At 38.4% G+C, this 15,737-nt stretch overlaps 1 protein-coding gene across 10 annotated transcripts in view; it reads left to right on the forward strand.

The window, feature by feature from the left end:
• Nucleotides 1–10,935, forward strand: part of GPHN (gephyrin) — a 538,290-nt gene extending 527,355 nt beyond the window's left edge. For all 10 annotated transcript variants that reach the window (XM_027552205.1, XM_027552200.1, XM_027552202.1 and 7 more), the window contains 3 exons: nt 1,406–1,509; nt 8,724–8,820; nt 9,932–10,935. In XM_027552205.1, the coding sequence (XP_027408006.1) occupies nt 1,406–1,509; nt 8,724–8,820; nt 9,932–10,065 (335 nt within the window). In that variant the 3' untranslated portion in view covers nt 10,066–10,935. The remainder of the gene's footprint in view (nt 1–1,405; nt 1,510–8,723; nt 8,821–9,931) is intronic.
• Nucleotides 10,936–15,737: the final 4,802 nt, after the last annotated feature.

Consider the following 15,737-nt stretch of genomic DNA (forward strand, 5'->3'; position numbering starts at 1 on the left):
CTGTATGAAAGTATCAGTAAAATTATAATTTTAGAAACAACAGGGATATTGAGACTCATGCTGTCCAAACTTTTTATTTTGTGATTAAGTGAAGTTAGACCTAGAAAGGTTTGGAACTCTTGCCAGGGTCACACAGCTTTGTTAGTTAACAATACCACACAAGAAACTAAATCTGTTATTCTCCACTCAATCATTTTTTCATAGCTCACCTTACCTGACTTTGAAGTGCATGACACACCCAGATTTCTTCTTGGAGAGGTTCAATTGAATTCCTCAAATTTTTCTTTTAACTGTGAAAGAACTTGGCATTTGTATTATTCTGCTCAGGCTGCCAAAGCAGAATGTCACAGACTGGGTGGCTTAAACAACAGAAATATATTTTCTCACAGTTCTGGAGACTAGAAGTCTAAGCTCAAGGTGCCAGCTCAGTTGGTTTCTGTTGAGCTCTTTCTCCCTGCTTACAGATGGCCAATTTCTCCCAACACCTCCACATGACCTTTTCTTCTGTGTACACTCCTCATGTTTCTTTTTCTTTTTATGAGGACACGGTCCTATTGGATTAGAACCTCACCCTTACAAGCTCATTGAACTTCACATGAGTGCTAAGTTGCTTTAGTTGTGTCCGACTGTTTGCGACCCTATGGACTGTAGCCCGCCAGGCTCCATCTGTCCATGGGGTTCTCCAGGCAAGAATACTGGAGTGGGTTCCCAGGTCCTTCTCCAGGGGATCTTCCCTACCCAGGGATTGAACCTATGTCCCTACCCTCTCCTGCATTGACAGGCAGATTCTTTACCACTGGCGCCACCTGGGAAGCCCATTTAACCTCAGTTACTTCTTTAAGAGTCCTATCTCCAAATACAGTCACATTGGAGGGTTAAGACTTCAACATATGAATTTGAGGGAAACATAATTCAGTTCCTAACAGTATTCACCTTCAAATCCTTCACATTTTAAATCATTTCGTTTTATATTTTTTAATTTAAAGAAATTTCTGGGTAGGGAGGATTATGGATAAATTTCTTTATGCTTATCCCACTTGCTAATATTTTTTTGCACTGATTATGTATTACTGTGTAATTTTATGCCATTTTAAAAATAGCAAGTACAAACTGATTAGTAAGGGCTTCAATGTATGGCTCTCAGGAAAGCAAAAATAAATGGTGTTCAGCAGCTTCTGTGCATCAGAAGTCGCGTTTCACTGGTAAATCCGAATGTTTACACACAGCCAGCCATGTGGTTGACTGTAGCTCTATTCTGGCATCCTTTTGGATTCAAGGTGATTCAAAAGAGGAAGACTAGTGATTAGTCACTTCATTCCCTTTGATACCTGAACGTGTAGACATTCATGATTTTTTTGGCAAATTTCTAGTGTATACTATAAATAACTGCTTGGTTGACTTCCAGGGAATCCTGTGTCAGCCGTGGTCACCTGCAATCTCTTTGTTGTGCCTGCGCTGAGAAAGATGCAAGGCATCTTGGATCCTCGGCCAACCATCATCAAAGCCAGGGTAATGTTTGCTAATGACCAGAAACCAAAACTGAAGCCTAATAACAAATAAGGATATGATTTTTTAACTGCCCAAAACAAACATCTAGAATTTTATGTTGTTGTTGTTATTCAGTCATTCAGTCATCACCTACTCTGTGCGACCCTCTGTAGCATACCAGACTTCCCTGTCCTTCACCATCTCCTAGAGCTTGCTCAAACTCATGTTCATTGAGTCAATTTTGAGGGAAAATATGATTATATACCTCTCTTCATGATAGAAAACAAAGGGAAAGGAGTCCCCTTTATTCCCTTCCCACATTATTCCACGACTCCTAAAGGGAGTAATTTTCTTCAGCTAGAAGTCCATTTAGGAATGGATATGTAATGACAAAATGGTCAATAGAATACTAAACTAATACTAAACCCTATGGAAGGAGGGATAAAAATTCCCTTTTCCCTAGGTAAACTTAACAGAGAATAGCAATTTATTTGATCACTTTTTCTGTGACCCCACTGATCAATTTTAAACAGTTCAGAAAAAGACAGTCAAAGGACTAGAAAGAGAAAAAGAAGGAGAGGGTGACCATATTGTTTGGAAAAGGACTACTAAGGCTGAGGAGTTATACCTGCAGTAAAAGTCAGTCAGAAATTACAGTCCCCTTCTCACCACACTAACTTCAACTTGATTTACTACTAGTCGACTGACTATGTAATATAGTTTCTGTGTAACTAATGAACAATTTTCCTGGCAATTTAAACTAATCCTAAGCCAGTGCTTTTCTTTCTTTTAAGATTTACTGAGGTATAATTTATATATACAAGTTGCACATATTTAATGTAGACATTTTGAAAAATTTGGACAAACACAAACATGCATGATACCATCACCACAGTCAAGATACTAAACAACGTCCATCGCCTCCAGAAATGCCCTTGTGTTCTTTGATTTGTTTCATGGTAAGAGAATTTAATGTGAAAACTATCCTCTTAAAGGACCTTAAAATGCACAGTACCACATAACTATAGATAATATACTGTACAGCAGATCCCTTAGAGCTAATTCACCTTGCATAACAGAAACTGTATATCCATTAAGCAACAGTTTCCCGTTTCCTCCATCCTTCAGCTCCTGACAACCACTGTTCTATCCTTCGCCTCTGAGAGTCTGTTTTAGATACTTCCTGTAAGTGGAATCTGGCAGTACTTTTGTAACTAGCTTATTTCACTTGGTATGATGTCCTCTAGGTATATCCATGTTGACTCATGGCAAACAGTATGGAGTTTCCTCAAAAATTAAAAGTAAAACTACCATATGATCCAGCAGTCTCACTTTTGGATATATGTCCAAAAGAATGGAAATCAGGATCTCAAAGAGATATTTGCAGCCCACCATTCGTTGTAGCATTATCCTCTATAGCAAACATAAGGAAGCAACCCAAATTTCCAACAACAGATGAACAGATAAGGAAAATGATGTATATGTGTACAATGGAACATTATTCAGCTTTTAAAAAAAGGTTAGTCATTGATCTTCACAAGATATAATTGAATGCCTGTTATGTGAGAATATTATGGCCTGTAGTTTGATTTAAAACAGATATTGAAAATGATAGAACTATCTATGATTTATAAGAAGTATAAGCCAGTTTTATTATTACTAGGAGATGAAAATTATAAGTAGGTTATAGAAACTTTGGGGAAATGAAGTTGAAACTGATCTATACCAGCATGCATAAGAATTTTAATGTTACATGATAAATTTCAGATGATTTGTGGGGCGAACGAGCTCAAGCCCCTCTCTTTTAGACTAATGAAATCAGTGCTTGTAACTTCTCTAGTACTTTTAAGAGTTAGTGTCAAGGTCCTTTAAAACCACTCTTTGGAAGCTTTGACAAGACTCAAGCAGAGTCCAGGCCCTCAGTATCAGCCAGGGCCTAGAGCATGTCACCTGGGGCCTCCACTCAAATAGAATCCCCTTTTGTCATCTGTTTTCTCACAAACTCTCTTCTCTAGTCTGTGCAGCAATTAGTCCAACCTCTCCCCCCTGAGTCTCCTGGAGCTTTCACCTTCCCATATTATCACCAGCAAACGTTCCAAACACATTCAGGTTTCGACAGTTGTCTAAAAGTCTTCTTTTGCGCCTGACCTCTTATCATCAGTTGCTTTATTTCCATAATTCTTGATAATTTTAGTTTTGCTTCAGCCGCTCACATGCCTGTCCTTTTCAATGCCATGAAGTGCTCCATCTCAAAACTCACCAACTCTGGAATACAGTTCAAGAACAATGACAAGTTACCTACCAGTAGATATAAAAGAATTTAAACACCTCACCCTTTTTCCTCAGTCCATAAGCCCCTTCTGGCTTTAACCCTTTTCTCCAGCCTAAATCCTATGGTGTATCACTTCAACTTTTTCTAACACCCTCAGTTTTGGGGGGGTTTTTTTTGCCTCTCCTTCCTTCTATTACAGTCACTCTAAGAATCCACAAAATTGAATCAGTTTTCCCTTTTTGTCCTTCACTTTTATTCCCAGGGCACTGAGTACAACTGGAGAAGAGTGTACATCTTTTCGAGTTATCACTTCCAATTTACAAATCTCAGGAGGGGCCAAAATTCCCCCTGAAGAACCTTTTATATCTTGTGGATCAGCTTTTTCCATTCCTTAGTCCAGCCTTCCAGATCTTCACCATTCTCCTAACGTCCCCTCCACCGTCCGCATCCCCTGTGTTTTGTAGCCAAATAAACTTGATTTGAATAATGGCAGCAACATTTGATGTTTTCTCTTCCTCTAATCTTGCCTGCTTTTAAATCCCTTTTCTGTCTAACTAATCATTGTCAGCACCTCCAATTAAAATTCTTCAATGCTTCCCATGACCCCAGGGTTAAATTCAGACACTCAAGTGAGCATAGGAGGCCCTCCATCCCAAGGCTTGTTTTCCCTCCACTGTTATCTGCTTCCCATCCTGCATTCTCACCATACCAAGCTTTTTACTGTCTCCAGGATGAACATGAGATGGCCTTCCTACGACGGTCTCTCCCAACCACCACCTTCTCTTTTCTCAGCTTAGAAAATTCCTTAATCATAAGACTCAGGCATCATCATGCCCTCTGTGAATCCTTTCCCGGTGTCCCTAAGAAGGCTGATTATTTACTTCTTTGTGCCCTTTTATACCATATAAATGGATCCATAAAAACTTTATTATACTATATTTACATTAATTACTTACTATGCTAGATAATTCTTTGAGGTCACTTCTCTAAAAGATGGACAGGACAAAGAGGAAGGACAAAATATTCTCCCCTTTTTTAACTAACAAATTTTGTTTTTTATAGCACATCCAGGTTCACAGCAAAATTAAGCAGAAAGTTCAAAGAGTTCCTGTATTCTCCTCCCCACCCCATACATACACACACACACACACACATATACACACACACACATACACACACACAATCTCCCCGACTGTTGACGTCCTGTACCACAGTGGTACGTTTGTTACAATCAGTGAACCTGTAGTGACACATTCATTATCCCCCAAAGTCCATAGTCTACATTAGGGTTCAGTCCTGCTGTTGTGTATTCCATGGGTCTTGATAAATGTACAATTACATGTATTGACCCCTGGGTTGGGAAGATCCCCTGGAGGAAGTTATAACAACCCACTCCAGTATTCTTGCCTGGAGAATCCTATGGACAGAGGAGCCTGGCAGGCTACAGTCCATGGGGTCACAGAGTCGGACACGACTGAGTGACTTGGCACATATCACGCACCATTGTAGTGTCGCACACTCTCACAACCCAGAAACCCTCTGCAGTCTGCCTGTTCATTCCTCCCTCCCTCCTAACCCTTGGTCTTTTTACTGTCTCCATAGTTTTGCCTTTTCCAGAATATCTTGTTGTTGGAATCATACAGTACGTAACCTTTTCAAATTACCTACTTTCACTTAGTAATATGAATTTAAGTTCCCTTCATGACTTTTCATGGCTAGATAGCTCATTTCTTTTTAGCACAGAATAATATTCTTTTCTCTGGATATGCCACCGTTTATCCACTCACCTACTGAAGGGCATCTTTGTTGCTTCCAGTTTTGGCAGTTATGAATAAAGCTGCTGAACATATTTGTGTGCAAGTTTTTGTATGAACATAAACTTTCAGTTCACTTGGGTAAATGCCAAGGAATATGATTGCTGGATTGTATGATAAGATATATTTAGTTTTGTAGGAAATGCCAAAATGGCTTCCAAAGTAGCTGTACCATTTTGCATTCCCGCCCCAGTGATGAGTCCCTGTTCTTCCACATTCTCAACAGGATTTGGTGTGCCCAGTGTTTTGGACTTTTGGCCTTTCCAGTAGCTATCTAGTGGTGTCTCATTGTTGTTTTAATTTGCAATTCCCTGTATGATGTTGAACATTTTTTCATATGCTTACTTCTCATATGTGTATCTTCATTGATATGGTGCTCAGTTCTTTTGCCCAGTTTATAATTGGATCGTTCATGTTCTTACTGAATTTTAAGAATTTTTTGTGTATTTTGGATAACAGGTCTTTATCAGGCATGCTTTGTACAAGTATTTTCTCCCAGTCTGTAGCTTTTCACTTCATTTCATTGACCTTTCTTTTTTTCCTTTTCTAATTCTCTCCATTAGATATTTACATGTAGAGCATACCATATAATACCACACCAAATAATACAGTTTTATCTCTTGGGTGACTACTGTGCACCAGAAAAATACTCAAAGGAAGCAGAGGACTCCTAGTCTATAGCTCACTGCCCAATTTCGAATGAATGGAAAAAAAAGTAAAACATCCACAATTTGCAATGTTCTTCCACCAAAATATATGTGTATATTTACTCATGATACATCATTATTTTAAGCACTGATGCTCATAGTAAATAGGTGCTTTCTTAAGCTGCAGCTAACTGATGTAAATATACCAGAACTATAATGTCAGTACAACTAAATATATTAGTGAATAAAGTATTCTGCATTTCAGTAAAATACCACAAAAACCTGATTAGCTTCATCTCTTGCTACAAAAGGAACAGCTGTTTGTGAGGCTGTGAAAAAAATTCATTCACTTCAAATTGATGCAGTTCTTATTTCTTAAATTAACATAAATATACTCCTTTAAAACAAACAATCCCATTTTGTAGATGAACAAACAGGTATGGGAAAGCAAAATAGCTTTCCAGTACAGCACACCAGTTAACACTAAGACTGGGAGTAGGTGCTGGTATCTTCACAGCCTCGTATTTGCTCCAGTGCACTGCCGTCCATGAGCCGGTCAGTCAGTGCCACTGGGGGGAGAAGCTTAAACATGTAGCAAATGACACAACCATGCGATAGTTCTTATGGTTTGGAACTGGAGAACACACACCCATGGGGAGAGGTTGAAAGACAGAGATTTTTGTCCTCAGGTAAGCACAGAATAAATTAGGAACAAGGGCAAGTTACCCTCTCAGTAGATATGAAGTAGCATATAAACATAAGGAATATCACATGAAAGAGTTGAGTGTGATTTAATTAAGAAGAAACACCCTTGAATTGAATTTTAGTGTAGATTCCAGAGAGAGAGTCTAATTAGAATAATTATTGTTGTTCAGTCACTCAGCCGTGTGCGACCCTTTGCGACCCCATGGACTGCAGCACGCCAGGCCTCCCTGTCCTTCACCATCTCCCAGAGCTTGCTCAAACTCATGTCCATCGAGTCAGTTTGCCATCCAATTATCTTGCCCTCTATTGTCCCCTTCTTCTCCTGCCTTCAATCTTTCCCAGCATCAGGGTCTTTTCTAATGAGTTGCATCAGGTAGCCAAAGTATTGGAGCTTCAGCTTCAGCATCAGTCCTTCCAGTGAATATTCAGGATTGATTTCCTTTAGGATTGACTAGTTTGATCTCCTTGCAGTTTAAGGGACTCTCAAGAGTCTCCTCCAACACCACAATTCAGAAGCATCAATTCTACACTCAGCCTTCTTTATGGTCCAAATCTCATATCCATATGTGACTACTGGAAAAACCATAGCTTTGACTGTATGGACCTTTGTTGGCAAAGTAATGTCTCTGCTTTTTAATACACTGTGAAATATTACTCTTTCATAAAAAGAATGGGATAACGCCATTTGTAGCAACATGGATAAACCTATAGATTATCATACTGAGTTAAGTAAGTCAGACAGAGAAAGACAAATACCATGGCATCACTTATATGTGGAACCTAAAAAAAGTACAAATGAAATTAACTACAAAACATAAATAGACTTACAGATGTAGAAAACAAACTTATCATTACCAGGGAGTAAGGAGGTTGTGTTGTTGTTGTTTAGTTGCTAAGTTGTAGCCACTTCTTTTGCGATCTCTATCTGTGGGATTTCCCAGGCAAAAATACTGGAGTGAGTTGCCATTTCCTTCTGCAAGGAATCTTCCCAACCCGGGGATCAAACCCATGTCTCCTGCATTGGCAAGAGGTTCTTTACCAGTGAACCACCAGGGAAGCTCACCAGAGAGTAAGGAGAGGGAAGGGATAAATTGGAAGATTGGGACGACCTATACACACTACTATGTATCTAGTATATATAAGATAGTAAGGACCTACTGTATAGCACAGGGAACTCTACTCCATACTTTGTAATGGCCTACATGGAAATGAGTCTAAAAATGAGGAGATATATGTGTAACTGATTTGTTTTGTTTTACACCTGAAACTAACACAACACTGTAAATTAGTTGCACTCCAGTGAAAATTTAAAAAATGAAAGTAACTATCCCTTTTATATTAAAGATAAGTATATGAATGAGTTGCTAAATTAGCACCTCAATAAATCTGTTTGATGGATGGATGGATAGATGGACAAATGGATGGATAGGCAGATAAATGTATATTGAGCTTGTTTGTTGAGGTCTACCTCCTTTATTTTCGATATTAAAATATCTGCCTTAATTTCTCAATTCATAGGGCAAATTAGACTTCAAAAATAGACTTTGTATTTTTCATCTACCCTTTTCCCTACTGCAAATACCAACTTCTTAGCCTTCTTTTCTCTTTTTACCAGAGCAACCCAACCTCTGGACTTCCTGTATTAAGAACATAAGGTGGCTGTGGTGGAGACCGCGGGATGCCAGGCTATTCCCAGTCCATTGCGCTCTTTGCATGACCACCACCACCCTGTAGTTTTAAGAAATGATCAAGTTTAAGAGTGATTGAGTTTGTTTTCCTTTCCTCTTTTTCCTGTAGTTATCATGTGATGTAAAACTGGATCCTCGCCCAGAATACCATCGGTGTATACTAACTTGGCATCACCAAGAACCACTGCCTTGGGCACAGAGCACAGGTTGGTCATTCATACCTTGCAGGCATCTCTTTGCACCCATTCTGTTAAAACACAAATTTATGTATAACCTCCTTCCTTGAGTATACCTAATTTTGTAATTATTGTATATTTTCCCTTTTGAGAGATTAGATGTTAAGTTATTCCTAAACAGTGTGGCATAACAGGACAAGAATAGAAAAGACTAATAATTGTTCAGTTATTCCTTGGAACTGTATTTCTAGACAACCGTTTGAAATACAAATCTAGAATTACAGAAGATTTTTATCTGTTTGTTCAACCAGTAAATTCTAAGCACAACTTTGGTTTTAGGAAAAGGAGGGGACTATGGCTATGTCACGCTGAAATGTGACATTAAAGCCCAAATAGACTGTGATTCTCTGTAGCCTTTACTATACTCTAGATATTGGTAAGTTCTAAGGACTCAGAAATCAACTTTGCTAATTGAGTTCTATAGTTACCTGCTGTAGACTTTAAATTTTTATCCCCAACTCCTCTAGTCATATTTTACCTGACTTTTGATGCAATTCCAGAAAAAATTTAAACAAAGATCCTATTAAGTGCAAACATCAGTTAGCACAGTGAGTAAGTACATGGGCTTTGTCATCAGAGATTGCTTGCAAATTGGCCACCATCTAGTTAGTAGGACCATAGGCAAATTACCTAACCTCTTTTGAGGTGTCGAGAATTAAATAAAGTAGTTGAGGAAAATGCCTACCACCTTGTCTGGTACTTAAGTAAATACAAAAGAAATGGTAGCCACTGCTGTTATTATCATAATTGTTTTAATAGGTTTTAAAAGCCTCTCTTTTAGACACACATCACACGTTAGCCTGAATTGAGAAATTCAGTGGCCTTTTCCACAGTGCTGTAAAATTTTGATTTCGGTCTCTTAAACAATAGTTTGTAATGTTTATTTTTTAAAGTTCAATGAGAAGGTAGTAGGATACAGTAGCTAGGTCACCTGAAAAAGAATCTGGGAAGTCAGATCATCTTTCTTCCTCTTGAAGACCTGTGTTTCTGTTCATCAGTTTTTATTTTGAGAAGAACTACAAGGGCTCCACGTGCATACACTGTGATGCTGCTGCCGCTGTAATAAGGTATTTCCTCCTAGGTAATCAGATGAGCAGCCGTCTGATGAGCATGCGCAGCGCCAACGGATTATTGATGCTTCCTCCAAAGACAGAGCAGTACGTGGAGCTCCACAAGGGCGAGGTGGTGGACGTCATGGTCATCGGACGGCTATGATGGTCACCAGTGGGAGAAAGCTTTGATGCATGTCCACATATCATTGACTGTATCCTGTAATATGCAACGGCACAGCTAGTTTTTCTGATTTGGATAAAAGTTAATCTGTATAGTCAACATCTTGAACTATATTTCAAAAAAATTTAAATACCTTTTAAAGAAAAAAACACCTAAAAATAAATCTTAACAGACAACTCTATTCTGATTATATCAAAGCAAATTTTTCCTTTCTTGCAAATTGCTTTGTGTGTTCAATGCTAGGTCTGATAGCGATAGCTTTTAGTAGACAGCGGTAGGTGCCTGCAGAACTTGTGTTTTTCTCATCTTTAAAATACAACTACTTATGCTCTTAAATCAAGGCTGTCTGCTTATTTATACTAGCGTAGGCAACACTTGAATTTCCCTTCTTAGTACGCTTCATAACTGCTTTACGGAGAGCTTCTGCTTGTTCTTTACCATGTATCTCGTGTTTATGTGCACAGTGCCAAACAAAGAGTGACTGGGTGGCGGCCCGCCCTGCCTCAAGGAGCGCCATCCCCACAGAGCGTCCGGGGAGGAGCGTCTCTCGTCCCAGTAGCCTCGTGGCACAGTACTCTTGGGCAGTAACTGGATACCTTTTATTTGAACAAACAAACTGGGGGAAAAAATGCTTCCTTAAGTGCTGACAGCCTTTTTAACCAATACATTTAAAATTGTACAGAACAAAAAATAAAATCAAAGACTGATCTTGTACAGATATTAGTGTTACCAGCATTCATGTGGAAATCAAGAGCAAAGAAAAAACAATGTTAAACAACTCTGTACCATAACATTTTCTGTAATGATACTGAAACTTAATGAATAAAAAAAATCCTTGGTCATTATTTAAAATCCATTGTGTTGGCCTTGTTATTTAGAAGAAGAGAGAGAAGATTATCATGCCATTCTGATGGGGTGCTGCTTGGATAAAAGCAGTAGTTAAGATAGCTTAGCAAGGTGAAGTGGTATAAAGGAGTTTTTTTTTAACGACTGAGCGACTTCACTTTCACTTTTCACTCTCATGCATTGGAGAAGGAAATGGCAACCCACTCCAGTGTTCTTGCCTGGAGAATCCCAGAGATGGGGGAGCCTAGTGGGTTGCCATCTATGGGGTCGCACAGAGTCGGACATGACTGAAGTGACTTAGCAGCATCAGTCTATATATTACTGTAGCATTGTACAAATATAGACTAAGAAAGTAGGGAAGAACCTGCAGTTGTTCGCTGGTCTTCCCAGCCATAGCTGGAGAAACTAAATTTTTATTTCAGATGTCATAGAAACAAATCAAACATCTACAGTTTTTTGGAATAGGAGGGAAAATAAGTAATGAACCAAAAAATTTCCAATGAGTACCTGGACTTTTTTTTATCATGATCAGAAGTAAGAAATGGGGAAAATCTGTATGACCACAGAAAATACAACAATTAAAATATATGCTGTCCACAATGTCTTCTTTAACAAAAACTTAAGGGCACTTTTCAAACAGTGGTAACCTGGGACATTAACATGCTGTAGAGTATAGTTAGTGAACCAAACAACAAACTTAGTTTACTAGTGAACCAGAAGCTAAATGGTGGTGATGAATAAAGTCAAGTTGTGAACAATAAATATTTGATAGTGATACTAGATATTTCCAAAGTTGAAAATAAAAGGTTCTATATTTTAAATGTATATTTTCAATTTAAAAAGATAAGGTCAATTGAGGTCAAATGAAAACCCATGCAAAGAGTTCTTTACCTCCATTCATCCAAGAAACATCTATGAACCATGTACTGTGTGCTTGAGTTTTACAAGGATGAATAGGGATAAAGCTGACATTATACTCTGTCAAGAAAGATTTTAAAAATGTGTGCAAGTAAGCATAATATTTGATGTGTTTGATATTTCATAGTACATGATAGAATTGTAGAATGCGATAAATGCTGTTAATGTAATTCAGATTTAAAGAGTTGGAGGTGTTCGGATGGGAACCTTTTAAGATTTCAAGGGGTAAGAATAATGCAGAAAGAGGGTATTCCAAAAATAGAATTATGTATAATTAATAATAATTTTTATTTTTATTACAGAATGTAAGACCCACAAGGGCAATGATTTTTGTTTGTTTTGTTTACTGACATCCCCAAATCCTTAGAGTTTCTGACATATGTACATAAGTGTAGGCGTATGTAACTATTTGTTCCATGAAACACATTATACAGAGCTCACTATGTGCCATTCACTTTTCTAAGTGTTCTTCATATGTTTCATTTTCACAGCAACGCTGTTACTCTTCCTATTATAAGGAGAAAACTGAGGCACAGAGAGGTTAAGGAACTTGTCCATGGTGACACAGCTAATAAGAGGAGGAGCCAGGATTCAGACTTAACAATCTGGCTTCAGAAACCATATTCCTAAAAACTCAGCCATAGAAACAGAAAACTGATATATTTGTAAGACCAAAAAGTACATGTTTGAGGCTCATACTATGAAGTTCTCAAATGCCAGGGTAAGGAGTCTAGATTATCTAGAGACAATTAGACCATTAGAGATTCTTCATCAGGGAAGTATTAGGATCAGAGCCTTTTTTTTTTGGCGGCGGGGGCGGAATTTGCTCTGGCAGCATTGAATAGGATAGACTGGATTGGGGGAAAAACTGAAGAGAGACACCAATTAAGAACTGATCGTGCTTGTGCAGGTGAGGAGTGATGACAGCCTTAACTATAGTGGTAGAGGTGATGGTGATGGGAAGGTCATGACAGCTGAAAGCACCTTTGAACAGGAAAAATCGAAAGAATTTTATAAGTGATGGAAAGTTTAGGAAAGGAAGTTAGACAAAGAAGACATGATTCACAGTCTCTTGTCATGGCTGACTGGGAACATGTTCAACAATTAACCAAAAAATAAAGTCAGAGAAGTGGATTTTCTGCAGGAGCTGCTAAGTTTAGACATGTGTTTGAGATGCTAGAGGAGCACTAAGGTCGCCATGTCCTGTTGGCATTTGAAAATATAGGTTAGGATTTCACAAAAGAAATGCTGGCTGAATATAATCTTGGGGATCACTCATGTAAAGGTGATATTTGAAATGTAAGAGTAAATAGGAAAGTTTATCAAAACAGGACTTGCCAACAGGACAGGCTTGCGGAGCATCTTATTTTGGAGTGTTGCTGGAAAAAGCCATGAATGGAATGAAAGGAAAAACTGTAGAACAGATGAAACAGGGTGCTGTAATATCCCAAAACCAGGGAAGAGAGTTTCAAGAAGGAAGGATGTGTGTTAGTTGCTAGGTCGTGTCCGACTCTTTGCAACCCCATTGACTGTAGCCTACCAGGCCACTCTGCCCATGGAATTCTGGAGTGGGTAACCATTTCCTTCTCCAGGAGATCTTCCCGACCCAGGGATGGAACCCAGGTGTCCTGCATTGCAGACAGATTCTTTACCTCTGAGTCACCAGGAAGAATAATCAACTGTCAAAAAGAAATGTCAAGAAGGATGAGGGCTCAAAAGAATCTACTGATCAGGCAATCATTTATGAGCTACAAGAGTGCAATTTCAATCCTGAGTGAAAGGCAAAAACCAGATAGCAAAATAGAAATCATGACTGAATTATTTGAAACGTGGGCATGAGAAAAGAAAGACAGGCACAGCATGGTGGCCTGAACCAGTAACAAGATGGGGAAAGATTTTTGTTTGTGAGTTCTGAGAAAGGAGAAACAATAGTAGTGGGCATATTAAAAATCTGAGAGAACGGTTCCAGGTGGAGAAAGAAGAGGAAGGAAGAGTTGCATTTAAGGATCCTGATGGCCCATTTAGGCTGGAGAAGGAAAGGAACATTCTTCCTTCTGAGTTAAAGAAGGTAAAAAAAATAATAAAATACACATTTGAAGTAGATTCAAGGCAAATTTAATTGTAAAGTTAAAGATCGATTGTTCCACTTGGCACAGGGAAAGTCCATGTCATATAATCTATTTGCATTTATTTGAGCAAAATTAATTTAGAATGCCAAATGCCAGGCTGGATGAAGCATAGGTTGGAATCAACATTGCCAGGAGAAATATCAATAACCTCAGATATGCAGATGACATCACCCTTATGGCAGAAAGCGAAGAGGAAATGAAGAGCATCTTGATGAAGGTAAAAGAAGAGAATGAAAAAACTGGCTTAAAACTCAACATTCAAAAAACGAAGATCATGGCATTCAGTCCCATCACTTCATGGCAAATAGATGGGGAAACAATGGAAACAGTGACAGACTTTATTTTCTTGGGCTCTAAAATCAGTGCAGATGGTGACTGCAGCCATGAAGTTAAAAGACGCTTGCTCCTTGGAAGAAAAACTATGACCAACCTAGACAGCACATTAAAAAGCAGAGACATTACTTTGCCAATAAATGTCCATCTAGTCAAGGCTATGGTTTTTCCAGTGGTCATGTATGGATGTGAGAGTTGGACCATCATGCTTTTGAATGTGGTGTTGCAGAAGACTCTTGAGAGTCCCTTGGACTGCAAGGAGATTAAACCAGTCCATCCTAAAGGAAATCAGTCCTCAATATTCATTAGGAAGACTGATGCTGAAACTGAAGCTTCAGTACTTTGGCCACCTGATGTGAAGAGCTGACTCATTAGAAAAGACCCTGATACTGGGAAAGATTGAAGGCAGGACGACAAGGGGACGACAGAGGATGAGATGGTTGGATGGCATCACTGACTCGATGGACATGAGTTTGAGCAAGCTCTGGAAGATGGTGAAGGACCGGGAAGCCTGGTGTTCTGCAATCCATGGGGTTGCAAACAGTTGGACACGATTGAGCAACTGAACATTTTAGAATTATGCATATATGGCATATTATGATTGATTGTCTTAGTATTATAGTTGATATTTAAGTAAAAGATTGTAAAATAAATGCTATTAAGTGATGTTGCATGTTACAGCAAGTTGATTCTTTGGTTGGCTTTTATTTTTGAAGTTATTTTCTAACCAACAAAACTTTCTGGATCTAACCCATAACTAACTCCTGATCTTCATGAAACCCTAATAGGTAAGTTATTATCATTCCTAGTTATAGAAAGTGGGGATTTATGTAAGTATAAAATTCAAAGAAAATAAATTGTGTATCTTGTTATCCCAATGATGATGGATCTGTGTTAAATAATGCATTGTATTCTAACAGCCTTATAAGAAGCATGGACCTCCACTCTCTGTTATAGAGTTGCATTATTATAGAGTTCATTAATTTTTTAACCAAGAGGTTAAAAAATTGCTCAAGTCTGACTATTTTTTTACAGTCAGCAATATTTCTCCTGTAGTCTTTTGTAATAATTCAATAATTTCTTTAACAAGCATATATTAAGTTCCTACAGTATGCCAGACTCCATGATAGACTCCAGGGATACAATGATAAATGAGACAAAAACTCTAGTATCCAAAAGGAGACATGATGAAAAAGCAAAAAAAATGTAAATACAGATTATGAGAAGTCTATGAAGAAAATCCTGTTATATGTTAGAAAGTAGCTGGATGGAGGCCTGAATCATCTTCAGTAGTGTCAGGGTCCAGCAGTTAAGAAAGGCAGAACTCACACTGAGACTTCAGTGTAGGAGCACCAAGTTAAATTTGTGTTGGACATCTGGAAAAGCACAAAGGAAACTCTGAGATGTCAGAGATAATAACTATGGGAA

Source organism: Bos indicus x Bos taurus, chromosome 10 (genome assembly GCF_003369695.1).
Source record: "Bos indicus x Bos taurus breed Angus x Brahman F1 hybrid chromosome 10, Bos_hybrid_MaternalHap_v2.0, whole genome shotgun sequence".
Classification (NCBI taxonomy): domain Eukaryota; kingdom Metazoa; phylum Chordata; class Mammalia; order Artiodactyla; family Bovidae; genus Bos; species Bos indicus x Bos taurus.